The sequence below is a fragment of the Pelodiscus sinensis genome, chromosome 17 (genome assembly GCF_052426305.1).
Source record: "Pelodiscus sinensis isolate ZL-2025 chromosome 17, ASM5242630v1, whole genome shotgun sequence".
Lineage (NCBI taxonomy): Eukaryota > Metazoa > Chordata > Testudines > Trionychidae > Pelodiscus > Pelodiscus sinensis.
Window position 1 is genome coordinate 19,026,813 of NC_143068.1, and position 21,596 is coordinate 19,048,408.

The 21,596-nt window shown below is 40.9% G+C and overlaps 1 protein-coding gene across 11 annotated transcripts in view; it reads left to right on the top strand.

The window, feature by feature from the left end:
• ZNF217 (zinc finger protein 217) overlaps nt 1-21,596 on the top strand; it is a 102,190-nt gene that overhangs the window by 23,120 nt on the left and 57,474 nt on the right. For 8 of the 11 annotated variants that reach the window (XM_075901181.2, XM_075901180.2, XM_006129420.5 and 5 more), the window contains 3 exons: nt 520-2,118; nt 10,190-10,315; nt 12,315-15,545. In XM_075901181.2, coding sequence (XP_075757296.2) covers nt 520-2,118; nt 10,190-10,299 — 1,709 coding nt within the window. In that variant the 3' untranslated portion in view covers nt 10,300-10,315; nt 12,315-15,545. Of the gene's footprint in view, nt 1-519; nt 2,119-10,189; nt 10,316-12,314; nt 15,546-21,596 lie in introns of those variants that run through there. The other 3 variants (XR_016347031.1, XR_016347030.1, XM_014576699.4) reach the window with 1 other exon arrangement.

Below are 21,596 nucleotides of genomic sequence, written 5' to 3' on the forward strand. Positions count from 1 at the left end.
TCTCCCAAGTGTGAGTGTGTGCCATTGCTGCAGTATCAGACTTGTCCCTGTTTTCTATACCTTGTGCAATGTCCCTCCAAAGAAACTGTCAGTGTATTTAAATGACCCCCGTGTCCTTCCCTCTCCCTCCAATGACTGTTTATAGATGTGACAAATTGATCCACCAAGGTCCTCCTAATTCTACCTACTTCCTTTATCTGTGCTCAATAGTTTGCAAACTACCATCCTTACACCTTCTGAACATGTAGGGGAAAAACTCTTATCCTACCAAGATGATGTTACTGTAGCAACCACCATACATACTTGCATACACATACAAAAAACCCACTATAGTTCTTAGGGCACATGGATCAACTTGGGGCCTGCATGAGAAGTGTGTATATGGAGCAGGGGAAGGAGAAGAGAATACCACTTATTATTATCTTAGTCTTGTGAATTTTAAAAACCACGGAATCATTTAATTCTGTTGAAGACTTTAAATCAATATGTCAAATTTATTCTCTGATTAAACTGTTTCAGGTGAAAAACCATACAAATGTGAATTTTGTGAATATGCAGCAGCACAGAAAACATCATTGAGGTATCATTTAGAAAGGCATCACAAGGAGAAGCAGGCTGATATCACAACAGATGTGAAAAGTGACAGCAAAATTTTGTTACAAAGTCAGGAGACAGACCTCCTGCCAGTAGCTGTTGGTGCTCAAGAAATCAAAAACTTCAGAAGGTTTATTGATGGTGCCAAAGATGAAAAGGGCTGCCCACCTGCAAAGCAACAAAAAGAGATATTTTCTTCCTTTCAGAGCATATTGGCTGGTCAAGTCCTCTTGACCACGAAAAATGATATTCAGGACACAAAGAAGGATGAAGTTTGTAATGGCTCAAATCAGATGAATCCGAACTCAGATGCTCCTTACCTGTCAAAGCTAAAAGCAGAGGAAGAAGCAGTGGAATCTCAGGCAAATGATCCTACTGATCAAAAAAAGAAAGGTGCATCAGTGAAACTGGAAGGAGATGATACCGAGTTCACTGGTGCCTTAAAGGATATAAATAATGTGGAAGAAATGAGAGAGAGCACTGAAAAATGCAAACACAAACATTTAGTTGTTTCAGAAGAAAAGCCCTTAAATTTATCTACTGGGACGGTGCAAGAATGTTCAGTGATCTCAGCTACTAGAGGCTTGTTAGCACCTAGCACCTGCCCATTTTGTACTTATAGAACATTTTATCCAGAAGTCTTAATGATACACCAGAGGCTGATGCATAAATATAATACTGATACCGTTAACAAAAATGGTTATAGAAACAAGGCTTTGGCTAAGGCCAGGCGTACTGGATGCCCACCAGCTCTTCTTGGTAAAGATGTGCTTCCCCTGTCTCTTAACCCTAATAAAAGCAAGGCTTCCCTGTCTACACAACAGAAACAGCTTCATACAGAGAAGACTAAACATTGTCCCCCTCTACAGAGCAAAGTCTCTGTTTTTTCAATGGTAGAGTCCAGCAGTTCAGCACTAAGTAACCTGAAGTCTTACAAACCACAAAACATTGGAGCGCAGGCAAATAGTTGTCGGCAGCCACAGCAAGATACACATTCAAATCCTAATATTTCTTCCGTAATGGATAGAGTAAAAAGAGCTGAACCAAAAGCAAAAACTCTAAATATATCAGCTTCTCAATATGGCATAGTCAGTAGTAACGTCAATAATTCCTATGATTCTCCCCTTAATGAAGCTACCTGGTTCAGTAATCGAGGAAAAGAATATCTCTGCAATAGATCTGTGGGTCACACAAACTTAGAATTTGGTGAACCATCTTCTAAAAGAATGAAACCTAATCTGTTAGCCCTTGAATACATGGACTCTGCAAGGGTTAATTACAGAAGGTATGACATGAGCCGACCTCGTGTTGCAAACAGATATGCAAACCTGTTACCTCAGGAATGTTCACATGCCAAACCTGCATCCTATGTTTTGCCAACCAAAAAAGGGCTTCTGAATTCAGATGAAGTTGATTCTCGTAACGTACTGACTATTCTGAAAACGTATGAGCCGTATAGCCCTGGACCAATTTATGGTTCTTTTGGACCTAGCAATGGCCAAGCAACCAGCTCTTCAATAGAAGGTACTGTATTTTCATTATTTATACACCACTATAACTTCTAAAATTTAACATTTTTGCTCCTAATTCGAAGGGAAATTATTCAAATCAGTATTTAAATGCACAAAACTATTTCAGCTCCAGTAGATTACTAGTCATGCAAACTGGTTTGTTAGCCTTTTATTACAGTATTCAATGACATATTGTGAATTTATGGTCACAGCAGGGATTTAGATTTTCAGTTCAATCAGTGTAGCTTCTTGTTGCTTCATGTACGTAGTAAAAAACCTCTAATGTAGGAAGCTGAAGTTTTCTAAAATGTTAAGTGTTAATGTGATTCTGACGTCAAATATGTACTACTGTTAATACTCCCAGTGTACATTGCCATGGGCTAGCGCAGGGGTGGCCAACCAGTTAGACACTAAGAGCCAAAAGAGCTGTGGATAGTAGTGCAAAGAGCCCTCCCCCAGAGCCAGGCACCCCCAGGTTCCTCCCATTCTAACCCAATTCCTGGGTCCCACTGGAGCTGCCACAGCCACGCACTTCTCCCTCTAGGCACTAGGGCACGGGCACAAAGTGGGCATGTGGCTCCAAAGGAGCTGTAACCCTGCGAGCCACGTTTCTGTGAGCAAAGAGCTTTATGCGGGTCAAGAGCCACAGGTTGGCCACCCCTGCATGGGTTTGTATTTCTAGTATAGAAGCTGAAAGACTTAATTGGAAATGGGCTGTCTGTTTAATATTTAAATCGAAAAGTCTCACTAATCTACAGTAAAATGTTAATACTATTGGAACTTCATTTGGTATCTTATATCACTCTTAGCTAAAATGTTTAAAACCAGGCATCTAAATGCATGAATCCATTTTTAAGCATCTCCCTGATTTTACAAAATGCTGAACATCTGAGAGCTTCCTCTAAGGTCAATGTGACTTAAAACATTCAATTTAATTGGGGGGGGAGGGAGCGGGGAGGGAGGAAGGGTGAGAACTTTGATCTTGGTATTTCTGTCTTCACTTTTTTTTGTATTCTTGTACTCCAGTCTAACATAAGCATTTTAACTTTAGTGCCTTACTCTGTAGAATTCAGTGGCTTGATATTTATAGTCTAAGGTAGTTTGAAAGGTACATCTTTGCTGCTTTTGTATGCCAATTACTTTTTACTAAAGCTATCTTAAAATGTTGTACACATCAAAAGAATTTCATAACTTTAACTATGCCCCATAAGTTAGCCACTATGCTCTGTGTTGAAGCATTCGGGCTAAGATTTGTCATCAACTTGTTGTTTGTGGAAATAAGATAATATATTTATAGTGGTTGGTAATCACTTGTGCTAAATTAGTTTGAGCTATAGGACATGTGGTGATGGCAAACAGATTAGACCTGCATATGGGAGTTGAAAGGGTGTTGGTGAGCATGTTTTGGGTGGAGATGTGTAAACCTAATCTCCACTAGTGGAAATATGGGACAGCTTTATTTCTTACCTGATGAATGAGGTGGAATGCAGTAGCTGATTGATTTCTGAGAGTTTGAAATTAAATTTGTGGTTTCTAGTTACGTGGGCTATGTCCTCGGCCATTTGTATGATACAGCAGCACAGCTAAAGTGTTTGTGATATACTGTAGACATGCCCAGGCATAAAGGGGTTTTTCCATCAACATAGTTAATCCATATCCTTGAAGTAGTAGCCAGGTTGACACAGGGATTTTTTGATTACGTTGACCTGACTCTGGTGTACAGGGCATGAAGTTTTTCACAGCCCTGAACAATATAGCTAAGTTAACCTGATTTTTTTAAGGCATAGCCTGGACCTCAAATGCATTAATATTGGCTGCTAAGGTATGTCATTTGCTTTGGAGATGTATGAAATACAGTGAATTGAGTACGAGTTGTCTCTGGGTTGGATGGATATGTGTTATATAAATAAAAATAAAGGAAATTAAAAGGAAATAAGTCTCTTTTTGAAAAGAGAAATATTGAAATATAAGTAACCTGACTTAGCAGAAGCTATTGATAAAATCTTAATTTTAACTACTAAAGCTTTTTAATGTGGGAGTTTACTTTTAGAAAGCGATTAAACCTTAATTTGATGTAGGTATTGTGCTACCATTATGTATATTCAGTAAAGCACAAGAAAGGATTGGCTGCAGTACTAGAGCCTGTGAGGTCTTCAACCACAAGGCTGATAGCTTGATACACATCTATTGACTAGCCAAATTTATATACTTAGAAATGGTTTTAGCCTTTCATATTTTGGTTACATTGCTAATTGTGAGTAACGTGCAATTTACATGCTCAGAAAATGGTCTGTCCTTCAATCCACAACAGCCATTATTGGCTGAGCAAAGCATGCAATAGTCAGTCCCAAAACTTCAAGCAATGTTCTAGGCATTGAGTAGAACCCTATTGCTTTTGGTAAAACACATGGAGCCCCTATCTCGATAGATCCCTTCCCACCCCCCACCCCCGCCTCTCCCACCAACTTTTGTCACCTTGGTAAATGTCAGTAGCAGCAAGCAATTAACATAACACTGTCACCCATCTCAAGCCTACCTATCCTCTCAGGCTACATCTAGACTATAGGCTTCTTTCGGGAGAAGTTTTATTGGAAGAGATCTTCCGAAAGAGCGCATCCACACTGCAGAAGTGTATTGAAAAAGCGATTTACTTTTTCAGAAGAGAGCATCCAGACTGAATGGATACTCTCTCGCATGTAAGCTGTGATTGCTATGGGCAGAATGGCCACCAGGGCACCTGTGCCTTTTCCTCTTTCTCCTTCTTCCAAAAGAACTCCCTCTTCCCTGTCCATACACGCATTTTTGTGAAAGAGCTATTTCGCAAAAAGGCTTTTTCCTCGTAGAATGAGGATTAGCAATGCTGGAAAAAACCCTCTGCAATTGCGTTCTTCTGCAAGAAAATCGAAAACAGTGGAAGAAGAACATACCCTCAAACTTAAGTTCTGTATTCTGTCTGAGAACAGTAATAAGAATAGTGACACGGAATGGAGGATGGGAAGGGAAACCAAATGGCAGAATGGAGTACAATAGTGTAGTAGAAAGGAATAGAGACACAGCCAGAGGGGGAAATGAGGGCGTTGCAGGGAATCCCTGAAGTAAAGGGATGTGAGGGCTTGGTACACTGGGAGCTAGCAGAGTGGGAAAGCAATGAACCCCTTTTGTGGAAATGAATTTCAGAAGCAGCAATGCATTAGACTTTCTATTTGGATTCCTATAATGCCTATATTGGAGTTCACTTGTATTGTCAGTCTTCCTATGCTTTTTAAACACTCCCATAAACAGAGACTGTTCCTATGCCAGATCTTTATAAAATCACCACTTACTTCAGTGTGTGTGCTGTGTGTGCTATTTTGTCCACAAATTCAGATTTCATAAGTAGAACTTCCTTCAGATGCTATAATGTCCATAGTAACAGTACTACAGGTGGTCTGTAGCTTTCAGATGAGAAGTCAAACTTCGAGTAAGTTCTGCTTTATTACCTAAAACACCAGCCTTTTTTCCAGTAATTGGTTAAAAGGCCTCAATTAGATACTACACTGAAGAAGGCTTTATAAGTACCTAGATAAAAACCAAAGGTAGACTTTCTAGGCCAGTACATTGAGAACATTTTAAAATAATTAAACCTCTTGCGAACTGTCATTTTATTTCTATATATGTATGTATGTAAATTCAGATGGATTTGTTTGGGTTTTTGAGAAACTTTCTTACATATTTCTATGTTCTACATATAGAACTCTTAAGGGATATGTTTTATAACTGCATATGCAAATAGTTGTGGGTGTACAGCTGTAAGTTCTGATATCAGGTAGAAATAAGGATATTATAATAAACCCTTTTTTCCGGCCTTGTCTTATTCAGGCCCTATGAACATGTTATGTTAAATGCTGTATTGGATTGTCATTAGAATGTTCCACCTAGGGTTGTTAAATTGTGGGTAATTGACTAATCTAATTGTGGATGCATTTTGCACCAACTATTTGACAAGTTCAGGGGTGGCCAACCCATTTTACAGAGCCAAAACAACGGCAGAAAAAATGCGAAGAGCAGCACCAGAATTGTCAAGCGCACAATAAAAAGCTCTCCCAGAACAGAACTGTTGAGCAAAACCAAAAAAAAATTACTTAAAAAAAAAAAAAGGAAGGCTGCCCCTTTAAGACAGCTGCCATTTTGGGCACCATTTTTAAAACCCCTCAGCTCCAACCTGGCAAGTACAGGGAAGCTGGGGGGAAGCCAGCAGGGGCCAGGGGCCTTTTGGGCAGGGAGCACAGGAGTGGCTTTGCAAGCTGCACTTTTGGGGGGCAAGAGCCGCGGGTTGGCCATGGCTGGACTATTTGATAGGGCGCATCTGCCTTTGAAGTGTAGAAACAGCCTTACAGCTGTTTAAAGGCAAAAGCTCCATGTGGAGCCTGGGGTCCACTGGGAACTCCCCAGTTGATCCCAGGCTCTGGGTGGCACTGCTGTTTTGAAATGCTGTGTTGGGAGCCTGATATCAGGCTCCTCCTGACGTTTCAAAGCTGGAGTGCCAGGATCAGCTGGGGTGGTCTCCCCAGGGTGCTACCACTTTGAAGTTCCCTCTTCTCCCCCCTTGCTGCCTCTTTCTGATGGGGAGGGGGGTGACTAATCAACAATTTTGTCAACTATCTGATAAGCATTTGCTTATCTAATAGTTGACCAGTTCTTCACATCTCGAGTTCTACCATGGCAAACTTGGATTAAACCATGTTGTCTGTCATTATTAAAAAAACTGTTCTAGTTTGCATTGCACAGAAGAGACGCACAGTCGGAAACAACTGTTTGTGTTGCACTAAAATTAGTCGTCATTTGCATTGGCAGCACTCTATCAAGTATAATCTGTTGGCTGATTGATATGGCAGAGACTGAAAATTAAAGACAATTGCTCAGACACTATCAATTTTGTAGATCATATTGAAATATTAATTTAGCTTTTCCATTTTAATTTAATTAAAGCCTTCCTGGTTCTTTCAGAATGCATTTGTGGTTTTCATGGAATATACACAGCAATTTAACTTTGGTATCCTCCTTAGGAAGAGTGTATTGTGCAAAGAAGATACCAAACAGCATTACAAAATTGTGTTTATTATAAACACACACACAGATTTAAAGAAACAACAACCCATAAATCAGGAGTCAACAACCTTTTCAAACCAAAGAGCCAAACTACATAAAAATTCAGAACAAGTGGTCAACAAAGAGCAGTATAAGAATGTCCATTTGAATGACTGAAAATATACAACTTAATAGTATTGATAATTGACATAATGATTAATTGTAGCACAAATTAAACTTACTCAGACTTCATTTAATATGACATTTGCTGCTGCATCTTTTTGCACAGTTCTTTGAATTCTTGCAGGTCTTCAGGCTGTCTTCTATCAGTGTTATGGCAGGAAGCTGGTGATGTGGAGATGCAGGTGTCTGGGTTGGGATGCATGAGGGGCTCAGGGCAGGAGACGGGGGTGTGTGAAGGGCTCAGGGCACAAAGTTGGGATTTGTGGAGGGGCGGGAGTTATGGCAGAGAACCGAGAATGTGAGGCTGCATGAGTTTGGGGATGTGGCAATTTGAGGGGCTCAGGGTTCAGGTGCATGATGGGCTCAGGACTGGTGTGGGTGAGTGTGCAGGAGTGCTAAGATACTGTAGCCAGATAGGGATTGGGCCCCAATTTGGGGCTTGTTGGCCAAGTTTTTTTTTTTTTTTTTAAACAAAGTAAAATAATATGTCCACAACAAAAGGTTTCAACACTGTCTGTCTTTATGGCAGGGGCGGGGAACCTTTTTTGGGTCAGTGGCTGAAAAATCACTCGGGGACCACACAAGTGAGAAGCAAAAAAACCCCCTTCAAAAATCCCCAACCTTCACTCATGTAGCCCCCAACTGAAACATGTTACTCCCCTAGTGCTCCAGCCCCATGAGGGTGGAGGGGCAGGGAGGACTGATGTTCAAGGCCTTAGGCCAAATTTACTCTTCTGGGTCTCCAGGGTTACTGGATTTTGTGGGCTCACCAGCCTCTGGGTTGGGGCCAAAAATGAGGCATTAAGTGTGCGGGACAGGGCTGTCAGTGAACGGGATAGGGATGGGAGTGTGGTATCTAAGTGGGAGGGGGTGAGGGTGTGGGTGCAAGGCCTGGCCAGGGGGCAGGGGAGATTTTGGCCAGGAGGCAGAGGGCAGGGGGTGAGTGAAGGGGCGGTATAGGCAGGAGAGGTGGGGGCCACTTGTTTTTGTGCTGCACGGCAAGCAACATGTAATACGCCCCCTGCTGCTCCCATTTGCTAGCAGGTGGCTTCTGGGAAGAGTTGGCTGGGGAGGCTGCAGGAAGCGAGTCCCAAGGCAGTACGCAGGGAACCATCTTCAGTTCCTGGTTTTTCCCGGTAGGGGGGAAGAGGATGAGAAGAGCCCCCCTTGGGGGGGGGGGGGGAGGGTGGAGAGGAAAACACTGTCAGCGGAGTCCTTTTAACTTTGCTTGTTCCCTGCACGCTGGTGGGGAGCCTTGGGGCTTTCTCCCTCTGCCCCCTGCTGGCATTTCAGTCTTGGATGACCATAAGGCTGCAGTGCCAGCACTGGCTCCCTGCTGTGGGAGGAGCAAGGGGGGGGGCCAAGTTGGGGCTCCCTAGAGAGCCATATGGTTCATGAGCCTAGATTGCCAACTCCTGCCATAAATCTGTACTGTAATGTTGAAAAGAAACTTAAACTTGAAATGCAGCCTGTTACTCTGGTACACGAATTTATCAAATACTTCTGAAAGATGCATATAAAGCATGTAGAATAGGCTGAAATCCTGTACCAAGTACCACGGTATTTTGACAGATGACTTGTTCAGTCGTCCACTGTATTTAAATTTAAGATATTCATAAAATAGCTTACACCGGAAGTCCAATAAAAGTTGTGGTAGACATAAGGCAGTGTGGATTCCAGTTGGGTGGAAATAGTCACTTTCTAGTACACTGTCTTGTAGTAAGAAATAAAACGGTTTTGAAAGAACTTGTACAGATTATATTACATTCTACTTGTATGTTGCTGTTCTGTGGAGAGAAACTTAAAGGTTCCTTCAGCTTTTCATTTACTTAAAGTATGTGGGAGTGGTGTTTCATATAAGGCCTTAATATGTGACATTCTTATAGGTTTTTTGGATGCCTAAAATTCCATATCCCATGTTTAGGGTGATGGTTCTGCCATTTATCTTTCTCTAAAATTGTTGTGCTGTGCATTCTTCTGATTGCGGGCTTCCACTCGCAAGTTGTCTACACTTCAGTACTTATAAGCAGGGGTATGGACAGACTTTGCCAGACACTGGGCAATATGGGCGGTGGGAAGTGGGCTTGGCTCTGGGCCCTCAGAAGGGGCCAGGCCTTGGGTGGAAGGGGTGGGGTTAGGGGAGAAGACAGCCTGGACTGTGCCATGCCTGCCCCCAGCCAGCTCTCAGCTCCACCTGGGCTCTGGGCCCTTTTAAATCTCTGGACCCTAGGACAACTGCCCAAGTATGCCCCCCATTGGCGGGCCTGTATATAAGTAGTTTGTGAAAATTACTTCTGAAACATTGGGGCTTTGTCTATACTACAAGGTTTTTGCGCAATAACCAGTGGATCATCCACACCAAGTGCATTTTTGCACCAAAAAAAAAATACAGTAAATTGACAGGACAGAGGGCTTTTGCTGGTAGTTATTCCTCTCCCCATGAGGAATAACTCCTTTTTGCTCAAGAGCTGTAGTGCAAAAAAGCAGGTGTGGACACTCTGCAGAGTTTCTTGTGCAAAAAGATCCTATCAGAAAAAGCTGGCCATTCTGCTAATGGCCATCAGAACTTGTTTGCGCAAGAGCATCCGTGCATGTGGACACTCTTGTGCAAAAGCACATCACTTTTGCGAAGCATTTTTGAGGTCTGGACACGCTTTTGCCCAAGAAGTTTTTGCAGAAGATCTCTTGTGCAAAAACCCTGCAGTGTAGACACAGCCAGGGTGAAAGGCACTGTAATATCACTTCTCTCTTAAATGAAAAGGGCATTGAGTAAATTGTATGAGTCTTGTTTTACAGCTAATCTTGTTAATGCCTCTTAATATTTCTTTTATCAGGAAAAAGGCCGGTGTCATACCAACAATTATCTAACAGCTTGCTACAAAAGCGAAGTTATGAGAGTCTTATTGGCAATGCACGTTTTCGACCAAATGACAAGAAAACTTGATTTACGTCGAGAAATGGTAAACAATCCTGTTAATTGACTGTTAAATCTGACATCAAATATATTAGTACATGCAATTAGAAGTTATGAAAAAATGTGTGAATTAAGTCAGTGAGAAGAATACAAAGACCCTTTTATTATGAGAGATGAACTAAATATCACGGTTGAAGTTTAAATTTGTATATTGAAGAGTTCAAATGACTTGGTTTTGATCCTTCACCTTTGATATGGAAGAGCTTATTTTAAAAAATGGGAGCATTAACAATTTACATTTAACATTAAAGTAGGTTAAAGGGTTACAGTAGTAACTCATTACGTGTTCAGGGAAAGGGATTACTCAAAGGTAAAATGTGAATTTACAAAAAAAAAAGACTATTGACTTATAAATGACTAGGCACCTGGCATTAGTAGATTACATACACTTATGAAAACTTGATCTCTAAGCTGTCATCGGACAAACTTCCCTTCCAGTAAGAGATTGCACTGCAAATTTGAATTGTCATTAGATGGTGTCAAATAGCTGAAGTTCCACTTCTTGAGTCAAACTTAATCTCTACCCAGAAAAATAGCTTATCATTCTTCAGGAAACATGCCCTGATGTTCAGCTCCTTGCCATGATGCCTCATGTATTATATGTACTTGAATTTATTTATTTATTTGACCCAATTAGATAATTTATTTCTTAGAGGCAGAGGGAAATCTTAATCAAGCAGTCAGCTTTGGAGTTGTGACTTGTCACCTTGGTCAAGACACATAATCCACTTTTGCCTCAAATCACTATAATCCGGAGTAGTTCTCTCCCCCCCCCCCCCATTGTTGAGAATAAGATAACTGTTGGTGTGTTCAGATGCTGAGTTGATGAACACCCTAGAAAAGACCCTAAATATGTAGTCTGTATGTAGTTTTTATTCTCCCTTTATATATTTCTATCTAGTCCCTAACCACTTTTGTTCCTCTTTCTGGAATTCCTTCCAGTTCAGGTAGACACTCCTTGAATGCTGTAGTGTCCAGACTTATGCAATAATTTACATAGTTCAGATCTCTAGAGCATGTAAAACTATCACCTCTCTAGTCCATAAACCAAAGCTTTTATATCTACAGAATGTTAGATTGTTTTGCTACAGCAGTTTCTCTACAGAATATTTGCTACAGGGTCTCTTCTAAGGATGTTAAGGACTCGTTGACTATCCGCAAATGCTTATCCGATAGTTGAGTTGTCTAATCGATTGCCCCCTCCTTGCTGCCTCTATTAGCCATACCTGGGCTCCGTGCGGCGCTGCGTTTCAAAGGGGAAGTAGTGCGCAGCTGATCGTGGGCTCTGTGTGGTGCTGCCCCTTTGAAATGCCACCGCAGTGTTTTGCGAGGAGCCCGGCTGACCCCGGGTTCTAGGGAAATGCTACGCAGAGCCCAGGATCAGCTGCGTGGCACTTCAAAGCCGCAGCACAGCATGTAGCCCGGGATCATCCGGAGACTCTTGTACATTTCAAAGCTGGTACCCGCATGCAGCCTGGACTCAGCAGGACTTTCTGCTATCCTCGGGTTGCATGTGGAGTTCTGCTTTACCAGTGGGGGCTCTTGTACCTTTCAAAAGAGGAATGTGAAAGTGCTTATCTGCTAGTCATGTAGTTGATGAAAATTCCATCAACTACTTGACTAGTAAATTACTTGATATTTAACATCCATAGTCTCTTCTGACCTTTTTGCTAACTGCCTCTCACTCGAGGTTTCCCCTCTTCTTCTCCTCCTCCTCCCCCCCCCCCATCCCCGAGTCTAGTTTGGATATATCTGTATGTATCTCTCTTTCTTGCTTGGATTTCAGTTTATGGTTTGAATGTCTTAAGCTAATTTTTAATCTACCAGATAGATACATTAATGTGTTCACATGAAGTGTGGTATCTAAATATACCTATTAAAGTGTGTGTGTATATATAAATTAAATTTTAATATTAAAGAGCTTTCTTTAGCTGCATTATTTAAATGTTACAGTTTATAGCACAACTATTTTTGGTTTGTTCTAGGTCTGAGGATGCAAATGCATATTTTGTGGAGTTATTACTTGCAGTTCATCCCTTGAGAGACATGAATGGTGAAAGCTACTGAACTAAGCTGTGATTGTACTGTATATAAAACACTACAGTTTTTTATAATTGGTTCTGTTAACATTTGTACTAAATAGCCATAAAAATTGTAGTCTGAACAGTTGGGTTATAAAGGTGTGGAGAATGTATATCTCAATGTTGAATAATATTTTTCTTTAGAATCAATTGACCAAATATTAGGTAGGAATTATATTTTTACGTACTTGAGCGCTGCTGAAAGAGATCTTGTTTGAAATGGTATATAAATCCTTGCACCTCAGGTAAACTCTGTAAATATCTAAGCGTGTTGGTTTAAATACTGTTTCTCTTTCATAGAGGTGGCAGTTTCTCATATTGCGTTTTTCTGCTATAACTGTTAATTTGGAAAAAATATTTAAAAACTATATATTAACTTGTTCAGTTCAGAAGTACTGTGATCATCCTAGCTAAGGTGCTAACTCTTTGCTGTTCAATCTTGCTTAATCTAGGACCATAATTTGTTGGAAACAAACTTTGCTTCCCTTGAATTGATTTTGCTAGCATGTTACCTTTAAAGCAACAGAGTAGTGCAGTTCTTGTCCCTTCTTATGCAGGATCTGTCAGCAACAGTTAAACTATAACTGCAGGATATAGAGGAAATATTTGAATATTTCAAGTGTACAGGATTTTACCAAACATAATACTATTTTTCCTAAATAAATATGTATCTATTTTTGCATTTTTGTCCAAACTCAAAAATAACATCAATATAGAACAGATTTACAATCTGAACACAGGGAACTACAAAGTTTTTTTTTTTTTTTTTTTTAAATCTTACTTACCATGGTTCAGACTGCTTGATAAGGCACAGAAGCTTCTTTGTCTTTTTAGCATCTTAATTACAAACTGGAGTATCACAAGTATAAGAGTATGCTATGGGAGAATTTTGTTCCTTGTATTTTTATGAAGACAGCAAGAGTATTTCTAATGCACATGCAATTAATTTTGTAAAGGGAGAATGGCCAGATCCCAACTAGTAGAGCTGTTGCATATTTTTAATTTTATTTCTACATTAAGCCTGTAGTTGACACTTGTTTCTTTTGTACCTGGTTTTGACTTCTGTATATTTTAAGCCTAAAAGAAATAATTAGACTGTTAATTTTGCTCTTTGTCCCTCACTTAACAAATGTAAAATAACAAAACCTAGAAATTCTTGTTTTCATTATGCAACTTGACATTCTAGTTGTATGGCTTAGTTCCTGTAATTTAAATGGAACCTAATTGTAATGTCTCTGTAAACTGGCAATGTAATGAAGTGCTTTGTATCAGGAAATTGTACACTATTTACTTTTTTCCTGTTCATAAGCTGAGCCATATGTACATAATCTAGATTGTTTTCCTAGTTTTGCACTTTTATAGCTTTTTTTTGAAGATGAATTCACTTGGAAGATGGCTAATCTATTTTTTGTCTGATCTTTCAATGAGTCTTATAGAATGCATGCTGTAATTGTCTTTATGCATCTTAAGGGGGTATGTAATTAAAAATTCCGCAAGGCTGCATTAAGAAAAAAAAATCTGAATTACTAAATCTGACTTTAAAAGAATCTCTCCTCATGTTGGTACACTTGTTTCAAGTTTTATTTTTTGGCCTCTTCCCAGATCTCTTGGGAATGGATTAGAGAACAATGTACACAACGATTTTTCCTGTTTAATGGAGTTACAGCCCTGTACTTCAAAGTACAATTTTGCCCATCAGTATTAACTATTGGGATACTACTGGTTTTTGTGTCTTTTGGAGAGAACAGTGCATGTATAGAGGTACAAATTGTTGATTTTGTTCTGTTATATTTATTTCATTCCATTTTTTTGTCTGATTTTTAAAAAATTGTTGAAACCCTATGTTGTCAAGCAGTAGACGTACATTATTCATTTAATTTATAATGTATTTCATTTTAGTTGAGCGTGTTATGTGGATGTAAATATACATTTGGTGTTTTGCAAATCTGGCTTTTTGTCTTTTTTTGTTCTAAAAACTTTAGGATAATTTAATGATCACTTGAGTGATACTGAAGAGTGAGTATAATTTGTTTGTTAAAGGACTGAAGGTTAGTTAAGATTCCAGACAACTAATTTGAAGGAAGACACCGCTAAATAAGACTTTTTCTAGAAAGATTGCAGAGGAAACCCACACTTCCCATTCAGGCCTAGTCTACGTTACAGACTCCTCCCCCCACCCCAGTTCATGTAACCACATGTGACTTTAGCTATGCAAATAGTGTAGCTGAAGTTGATGCACTTACAGAGATGTCTTCCACATGGTAAAGTCTGTGGTGGTAGCTGCTCTCTTGTGACTCCAGCTACTTTTCCTGTCCTAGTGGAGCACTGGAATTGACAGAGCTTGGAGGTCAACTTATCGACCTACGCAGACACAATAAATCAACTGTAGGCTGTCTGGTACCTGCAGCATTGATCCACCATTTAGTGTAGACAAGCCCTCAGTTACCTCAATTTGATGACTTCTCCTAGATTTACACACTATGCAGTGTGTTCTTAGCACTGGATGGAAGAGATCAGGAACTCTTCCTAGGCAGTCAAATCAGAGTTGATCTTTTTAGCTTCAGACTTGCCATGGACTCAGTATTTACTTAGAATAAATACTTTCTGAAACAAATTGAGACCTGAGTGGTGGCAGCAGGTCGTGGTAGTGCTGGTGTTGAAGTGTTGCACTCACAACTCCAACTAAAGAAAACTGTTGTACTGGCACCCCCTGAAAACTGGATTTGGGTGTGCTGTGGGAGAGTTGGAAGTCTCTGTATCTAGGTGCAGAACTCCCATTGAAATCCATGTGAATTAGGTACCTAAATATGTTAAAGGATCTTGATTTTTGATACAAGTGAAGAGGAAAAGTCCATGGAAAGCCTGGACAACAAGCCTGGAGAGCAAAATTAACTTTAAATCAATCATTTGAAGATGACCGCGTCAGCTGTCTGTGCTTAAGGCAGGGTGCTCAAACTCTCCATGGATTACCTGCAGCCCAAGCAGTTTCACAATCCAGCCTGGGAGTTCCTGCAGAGTGAGTGAGTGAGTGCGCGTGCTCATTTCTCAAGCCACATCCCTTCTCCCACATACTCTTCCCTCCTCCCCCCCCCCCGTCCCCCATTGCACCACTTCTGTTAAGCCCCTTCCCTGGAGAGAGATGACCTGGGGGGGGGGGGGAGCGGGGAGGGAGGGCACAATGGGGCTGCTGGAGCACTTTGTTCATATACAGGCAGTCTCCGAGTTACGCAGATCCGACTTATGTCGGATCCGCAGTTACGAAAGGGGCTTTTCTTGCCCCGGAGGACATGAGCGGCAGGATGTCCAGATGCGCTGTGGTCCCGCCGCCCGCATCCTCCGGGGTGAGAAAAGCTGCTCCACATCTCCCTAGTCTGCTGGGGGGGAACCCCCCCCAGCAGACCAGGGAGACGCAGAGCAAAGCCGCGGAGTATGCGGGCAGTGGGACAGCCCAGTTGCTCTGCCCTGGGCTTCCTGGAATCAGCCGCTGATCAGTTTCAGCAGCGGCTGACTTGGGGACACCTGGGACAGCAGCTGAGGTGCTGCCGGGTTGGTCCCCACAGCGCTGAGGTGTGGCGCTGCGGGGACCTACCCGGCAGCGCCCCAGCTGCTCTGTCCCAGGCGTCCACATTCAGCCGCTGTTGAAACTGATCAGCGGCTGATTCCAGGAAGCCCAGGGCAGAGCAACTCTGCATCGGGCTTCCTGTAGTCAGCCGCTGGTCAGTTTCAGCAGCGGCTGAATCTGGACGCCAGTTCCGACTTGCATACAAATGCAACTTAAGAACAAACCTACAGTCCCTATCTTGTACGTAACCTGGGGACTGCCTGTACTGGTTAGCATAGAAGATTAGGGTATCGAGTTCTCAAGAGGTCATCTAGTCCAACCCTCTGTTTAAACCAGGATCAACTCCAACTAAATCATTCCTTCTAGGGTTTTTTCAAGGTTGGACTTAAATACCTTTTAAGGTTGGAGAGTCCATTACCTCCCAAAGCAACCCATTCCAGTGCTTTCACCACCCTTTCAGTGAAATAGTTTTTTCTAATATCAAAACTAGACCTCCCCATTGCAACTTGAGACCATTACTGTTTGTTCTGTCATCTGCCACCACTAAGATTAGCCTGGCTCCATCTTTGGAATTCCCTCCCAGTACTTAAAGGCTGCTATCAAATTCCCCTTCATTCTTCTTTTCTGCAGAGTAAAGTGCAGAACCCTAATCCTCAGCCTCTCCCTCATTAGTCATGGGCCTTAGTAACCTAATCATTTTTGTTGCCCTCCGCTGGACGTTCTCAACTTTGTCAATGTACATTTTGTAGTGGAGTGGCCCAAAACCAGATGCGATACTCCAAATGCTTCCTCACCAGTGCCAAGTAGAAAGGAATAATTATTTCCCTTGATGGGCAAGCATTGCTCTTCCTAATTTAGTGCAATATGCTCTGAGCTTTCTTATTAGCAAGTCAACAATGTGCCATTGTATCTAGTTTCCTGTCTAATGTAATCCATGGGTTGTCTTCTGCAGAACTGCTGTTTAGCCAGTCAGTCCCCAGCTTCTGGTAGTGCATGAGATTCAGTGTAGGACTATATGCTTGCCCTTGTTGAACTTCCATCAGATTTCTTTAGGCCCAACCTCCAATTTGTTTAGGTCACTATGGACCTTTTCTCCCTACCCTGCAGCATATCTACCCTTCTTCCCACCCACTTACAACTGGCAGAGGATGAAATCCATGCCATCATCCAGATCAATGAAAATGTTGAACAAAACTGGCCCAGAAATTACTCCTGTGGCATTCCATTTGATACTGGCTGCCAACTCTACATCGAGCCATAGATTGTTACCTGGTGAGTCCAATGATATAGCATGTTGATACATTTTCATTTGGGCCAGGTTGCACAAATCAGACATTTGTTCTATTAGACAGGTTCACAGCTTTAATGGTTTATTTGCTGTCTCTACTGAGAGGGCTTGCTGCCATCAAGATCAGTATCAAACTCTTATTAATAGGTCTAGCCAGACAAGAATTTTCTTTTAAGAGAAACTGAAATCATTTTTCATTTGGCAACACAAGAGACCTTGCAAATATTTTCTTGAACAATCATCAGACACCAATCAATTGCTCTCTTCTGGGCTTTTCCCCCTCCCTCCCGTTAGAGCTGCTTCACTTTGTATAAATATTGATTGGATGAGAGAGACTGACTGTGGTAGACAAGTGACTAGGGTGCTTACCCTCTTTTCCCCACCTCAGAAATTCCATGTTGCACCTAAAACTTGCCTGAAAAACTTAATTTGATAAAGTGTGTAAACATTTTAGTTTTGACATTGTTTTCAAGGCAGTTGTACTTAAACCTGTACATGTTCACCACTGCTTGCTTGTGTTTGTATCACTGGAGCATATAGAGGTCTTGGCTGAGATCAATAACTCCCTTCAGTAGGAACACTGAAAAGACAATAGGCAGTGCTTGTCCCAAAAATGCCCCTCATGGGGAAGGAAGAATTGAAGTACAGTAATTCCTCATTTAACACTACAGATGCATTTCTGAAAATGTTTCTGCAAAGCGAAAACGTGCTATGCGGGGTCAATTTTCCCATTAAAAGTAATGGAAAAGGTGGGGGTTGCATTTCAGGTGGTGAAAGTCAATTTTTTGTTGGTGCTGGGTCATCAAAGTCAGCGTTAGATATCTAGCAACACAAGTCACTGCGATTTGTTAAAGATAAACACGTGAGTGAGCGGAGGAGCACTGTCCACATGTATTCATCCGCTCATGCATATTACCACTGTTTTCACTCACCAACTTATACCGCCGCACGTAGTAGTCTGCCACTTGATTATTTTCATGTTACTTTGGGGACTGTCGTGTTATTTGAAAAACATTCCCAAAAAATAAAATGCTATTGCAAAAATGTGTTAAGTGGGCATGTGTTAAACGAGTAATTACTATAAACCCAATTTTTCAGACAACTGAGGTAGAGGTTAATTGATTTACCCGTTATCATACATGAACTGTCATAGGGATTAGAACATTGAATCCCAGTTCAGTGCACTAATTATAAGATCACCCTTTATTCTCTGGCTACGTCTACACTACAGGTTTTTGCGGCAGAAAATATGCTGAGATACTCATTAGCATAAGTTGCGATGACATTAGCACATTTTCTGTTTATTTTTGCACAAGGGGTTTTTGCACAAAACAAGCAGTGTAGCCACTTCTGTTTTGTGCAAAAACCCCATTTTGCGCAAGATCCTTATGCCTCTCTAGGACAGGCTCTTCTTTGCCCTGGCTCTTCACGCTGATTCCAGCTGGATCTTGACTCTTCATCTGGAATGGGTTTGCCACCCCTGATCTAGCGCAATACTCTATTTTCCAGCAGTGCCAATGCCAGGTGACCCATAGGCAGTGAATGAACAAACAATCAAGTAATCCATTCCCTGTTGCTCATTCTCAGTATCTGGCAAACCAATGTTAGGGAATCTTCTGATTAAAAACTTAAACTTTGGGGAGGGGGAGAAGAGGGTTTGTTTTGACAAATTTCTTATTTTGATAAATTGTCCCACTTCAACATTTTTTTTGAAAATGAAATTCAACTTTTGCCATTTGACATTTTTAATTAAAATTTTTCAAATGTAAAAATCCAACTGAGCTGAAATGTGTTAAGTGACCTACTCTGAAATACTTTTAGATTTAGCTCATGAACAGCAGCGCCAACATGAGCCGTGATACAAGGGGTGTGTGTTGGGAGGTGGCCCTGTGCTCCCGGAAGGGGCCTGGCACCCCATCTCCTTTCCTTATCCTTTAGCACTGCCCAGAGCATGAAATGCAACACTCTGGCAGGGATTTAAAGGGCCCAAGGCTGCAGCCTGTCAACTACTGAGTCAGTTTAGCACAGGAAGGTTTTCTTTAAATCGCGATCTCTGATACAGGAATACAGTTTCCCACCCAACTCTGTCCAGACACTGAATTTAGCCATGTGTGTGCTGCATGCTTTTCCAAACCATTGAGACATATAAAACTCAATGTATTTAGCAAATTATTTCTGAAATAGGGAACATTTGAATAAGGGATTATATTACAGATGCAGGGGAAACACAGTCCAGCGACGAATGGGGAGGTACTTGATATAATTACAGTAAATCATAGCTAGTTTTCTGGGGTGTTGGATTTTATTAATTTCAGTGTAAGCCTTTCAGGTTTAACTGGTGAGTAATTTTTACTTTCAATTGTTAGTTGATAACCTCCAAGGTTTCTTATCAATATTACTTGAACCTTTCCTCTGTCCTGTGGGAAATGAGTATTCACTCCAGGTAAGAGAGAAGGGTCGTTAACATGGTGCAGCTACACCATTGAAGTCTACTAGAGCCATGTTCTAAGTCAACTACATTGCTGTAAGCTGTCCAATATTGTGGCTCTGTTAATGAGAGCTTTCCTATTGGCTGAAGTACTCAAACCACAGTAGCTATGTGGCACAGCCCTGTCCAAGCAGGAGATTATGGGTCTAATTTTATATCACTCAGGGAGGTGGTTGAGTAATATAAGTAATTTAGATATAAGCTGTATGTAGACATAGCATTTTTAGTTGGGCAAAAATAGAACAGAGTTGGTCACTGCTCTATTTCAGTTATACCAAGATAAATCTGGAGTGGCGTTATTGCCTGCTAAAAGTTATTCTGGATCTATGGAAACTGGGAACTAGAGTAGGGATTTCCTGCTTTATCCACTAAACTAGCCACAGCGCAAACTAGGAATTTATATGTAAACAAAATTTCTGATTTCTCACAGTTTCCATTTTATGCAAAGCACTGTGTTACTGTTTACCATCAAGCAGAGTATCAGTTTAAGGTTTTGAGTAGTGTCTGCAAGGCTGGAATATAGCTGGAAATCATACATTTTAGTTCTATAATTATAATTTTCAGATCCTTTTGGTGAGAGAATTAATTGTAAATATTTGTTTGGAGAAATTCATCCCTGTACTTTTAATAACTGCCAGTCAGCTACATAATCAAAGAAAATGTTCTGTTCTTTGCTTTTCAAATTATACAGAAAGAACATTTATTTGTTTCTTACTAGGATTTAGAGTTGAATTATAAAACTTAATACTCTGCTGTCCCTTACCAGTAAAAGAAAACATGGGAAAACCTGACAATACAATATGCTACAACTCAATTTTTCCAAAAAATAAAGTATTTCTTCACTATTCTGTGCACATTGAAACATACTATATTTAATTGGAATTAGCAAGTTTTTAAATTGTGATTTGTGTGGAAAATCACACAGTCATGCATAAGGATGTTAAAATATTTAGAATAGGTTACAAAATAATGAACTTCGTAATTAGTTGCACTTGGGAAAATTAGTTTAGAAAGTGGATCAAGTATACCAAAATCCTTGTATGAGTGAAAATATTGCCCATAACAGCAGTGCCACTACAAGTGTGTGAGCTGTACATCCAATTACGCAAATTGTGTGCCTAATAACCAGGTGTGCTCATTTGTATATGTGCTTGTGTGATCTGTAATGTCACAGAAATCAGAACAGTGATGTGACTTAATTGTGGAATTGTTTACACATGTATGCAAGTCTGTTTCTCCCTGACAAATTTAGTCCGAGACTTAATTTCTGGGACTTCCTGGTGCCCAGGAATATGAAGGCCTTGCACATAAAAATATTTTTAAAAAGAGGCTGGGCAATGCAAAAGTTAGAATGGGGGAATATCTTTTTTTCACTGGGGCTTTGTCTACACTGCAGGGTTTTTGCGGAAGAAGCCTTTTGCTGAAAAGATGTTGCGCAAAAACTTGTGCAAAAGCACGTCCAGAAAGCTCAGATGGTCATTCACAGAATGGTCATCAGAGCACCTGTGCTTTTTTGCATAGGCTTTTTTTGTGCAAGAAATCCCTGTGGAGTGTCCACCTATGCCTTTTTGTGCATGAGCTCTAGCACAAAAAGGAGTTATGCCTCATAGAAGGAGGTACACCTACATTGCAAAAAGCCCTCTGTTCTGTCTATTGACTGTAGATTGTCTTGCGCAAAAATGCACTTGAGGTGTGAATGCTCTGCCTGTTTTTGCTCAAAACCAGCTGGTTTTGTGCAAAAACCTTGTAGTGTAGATATAGCCTGGTTGTAGAGCCCTTTAGTGTGGTGTCATGTTCATTTTCCTTCCTCCTCTTAGTTCAGTAGGCTGTTCTGCCTCAGAGCACAGG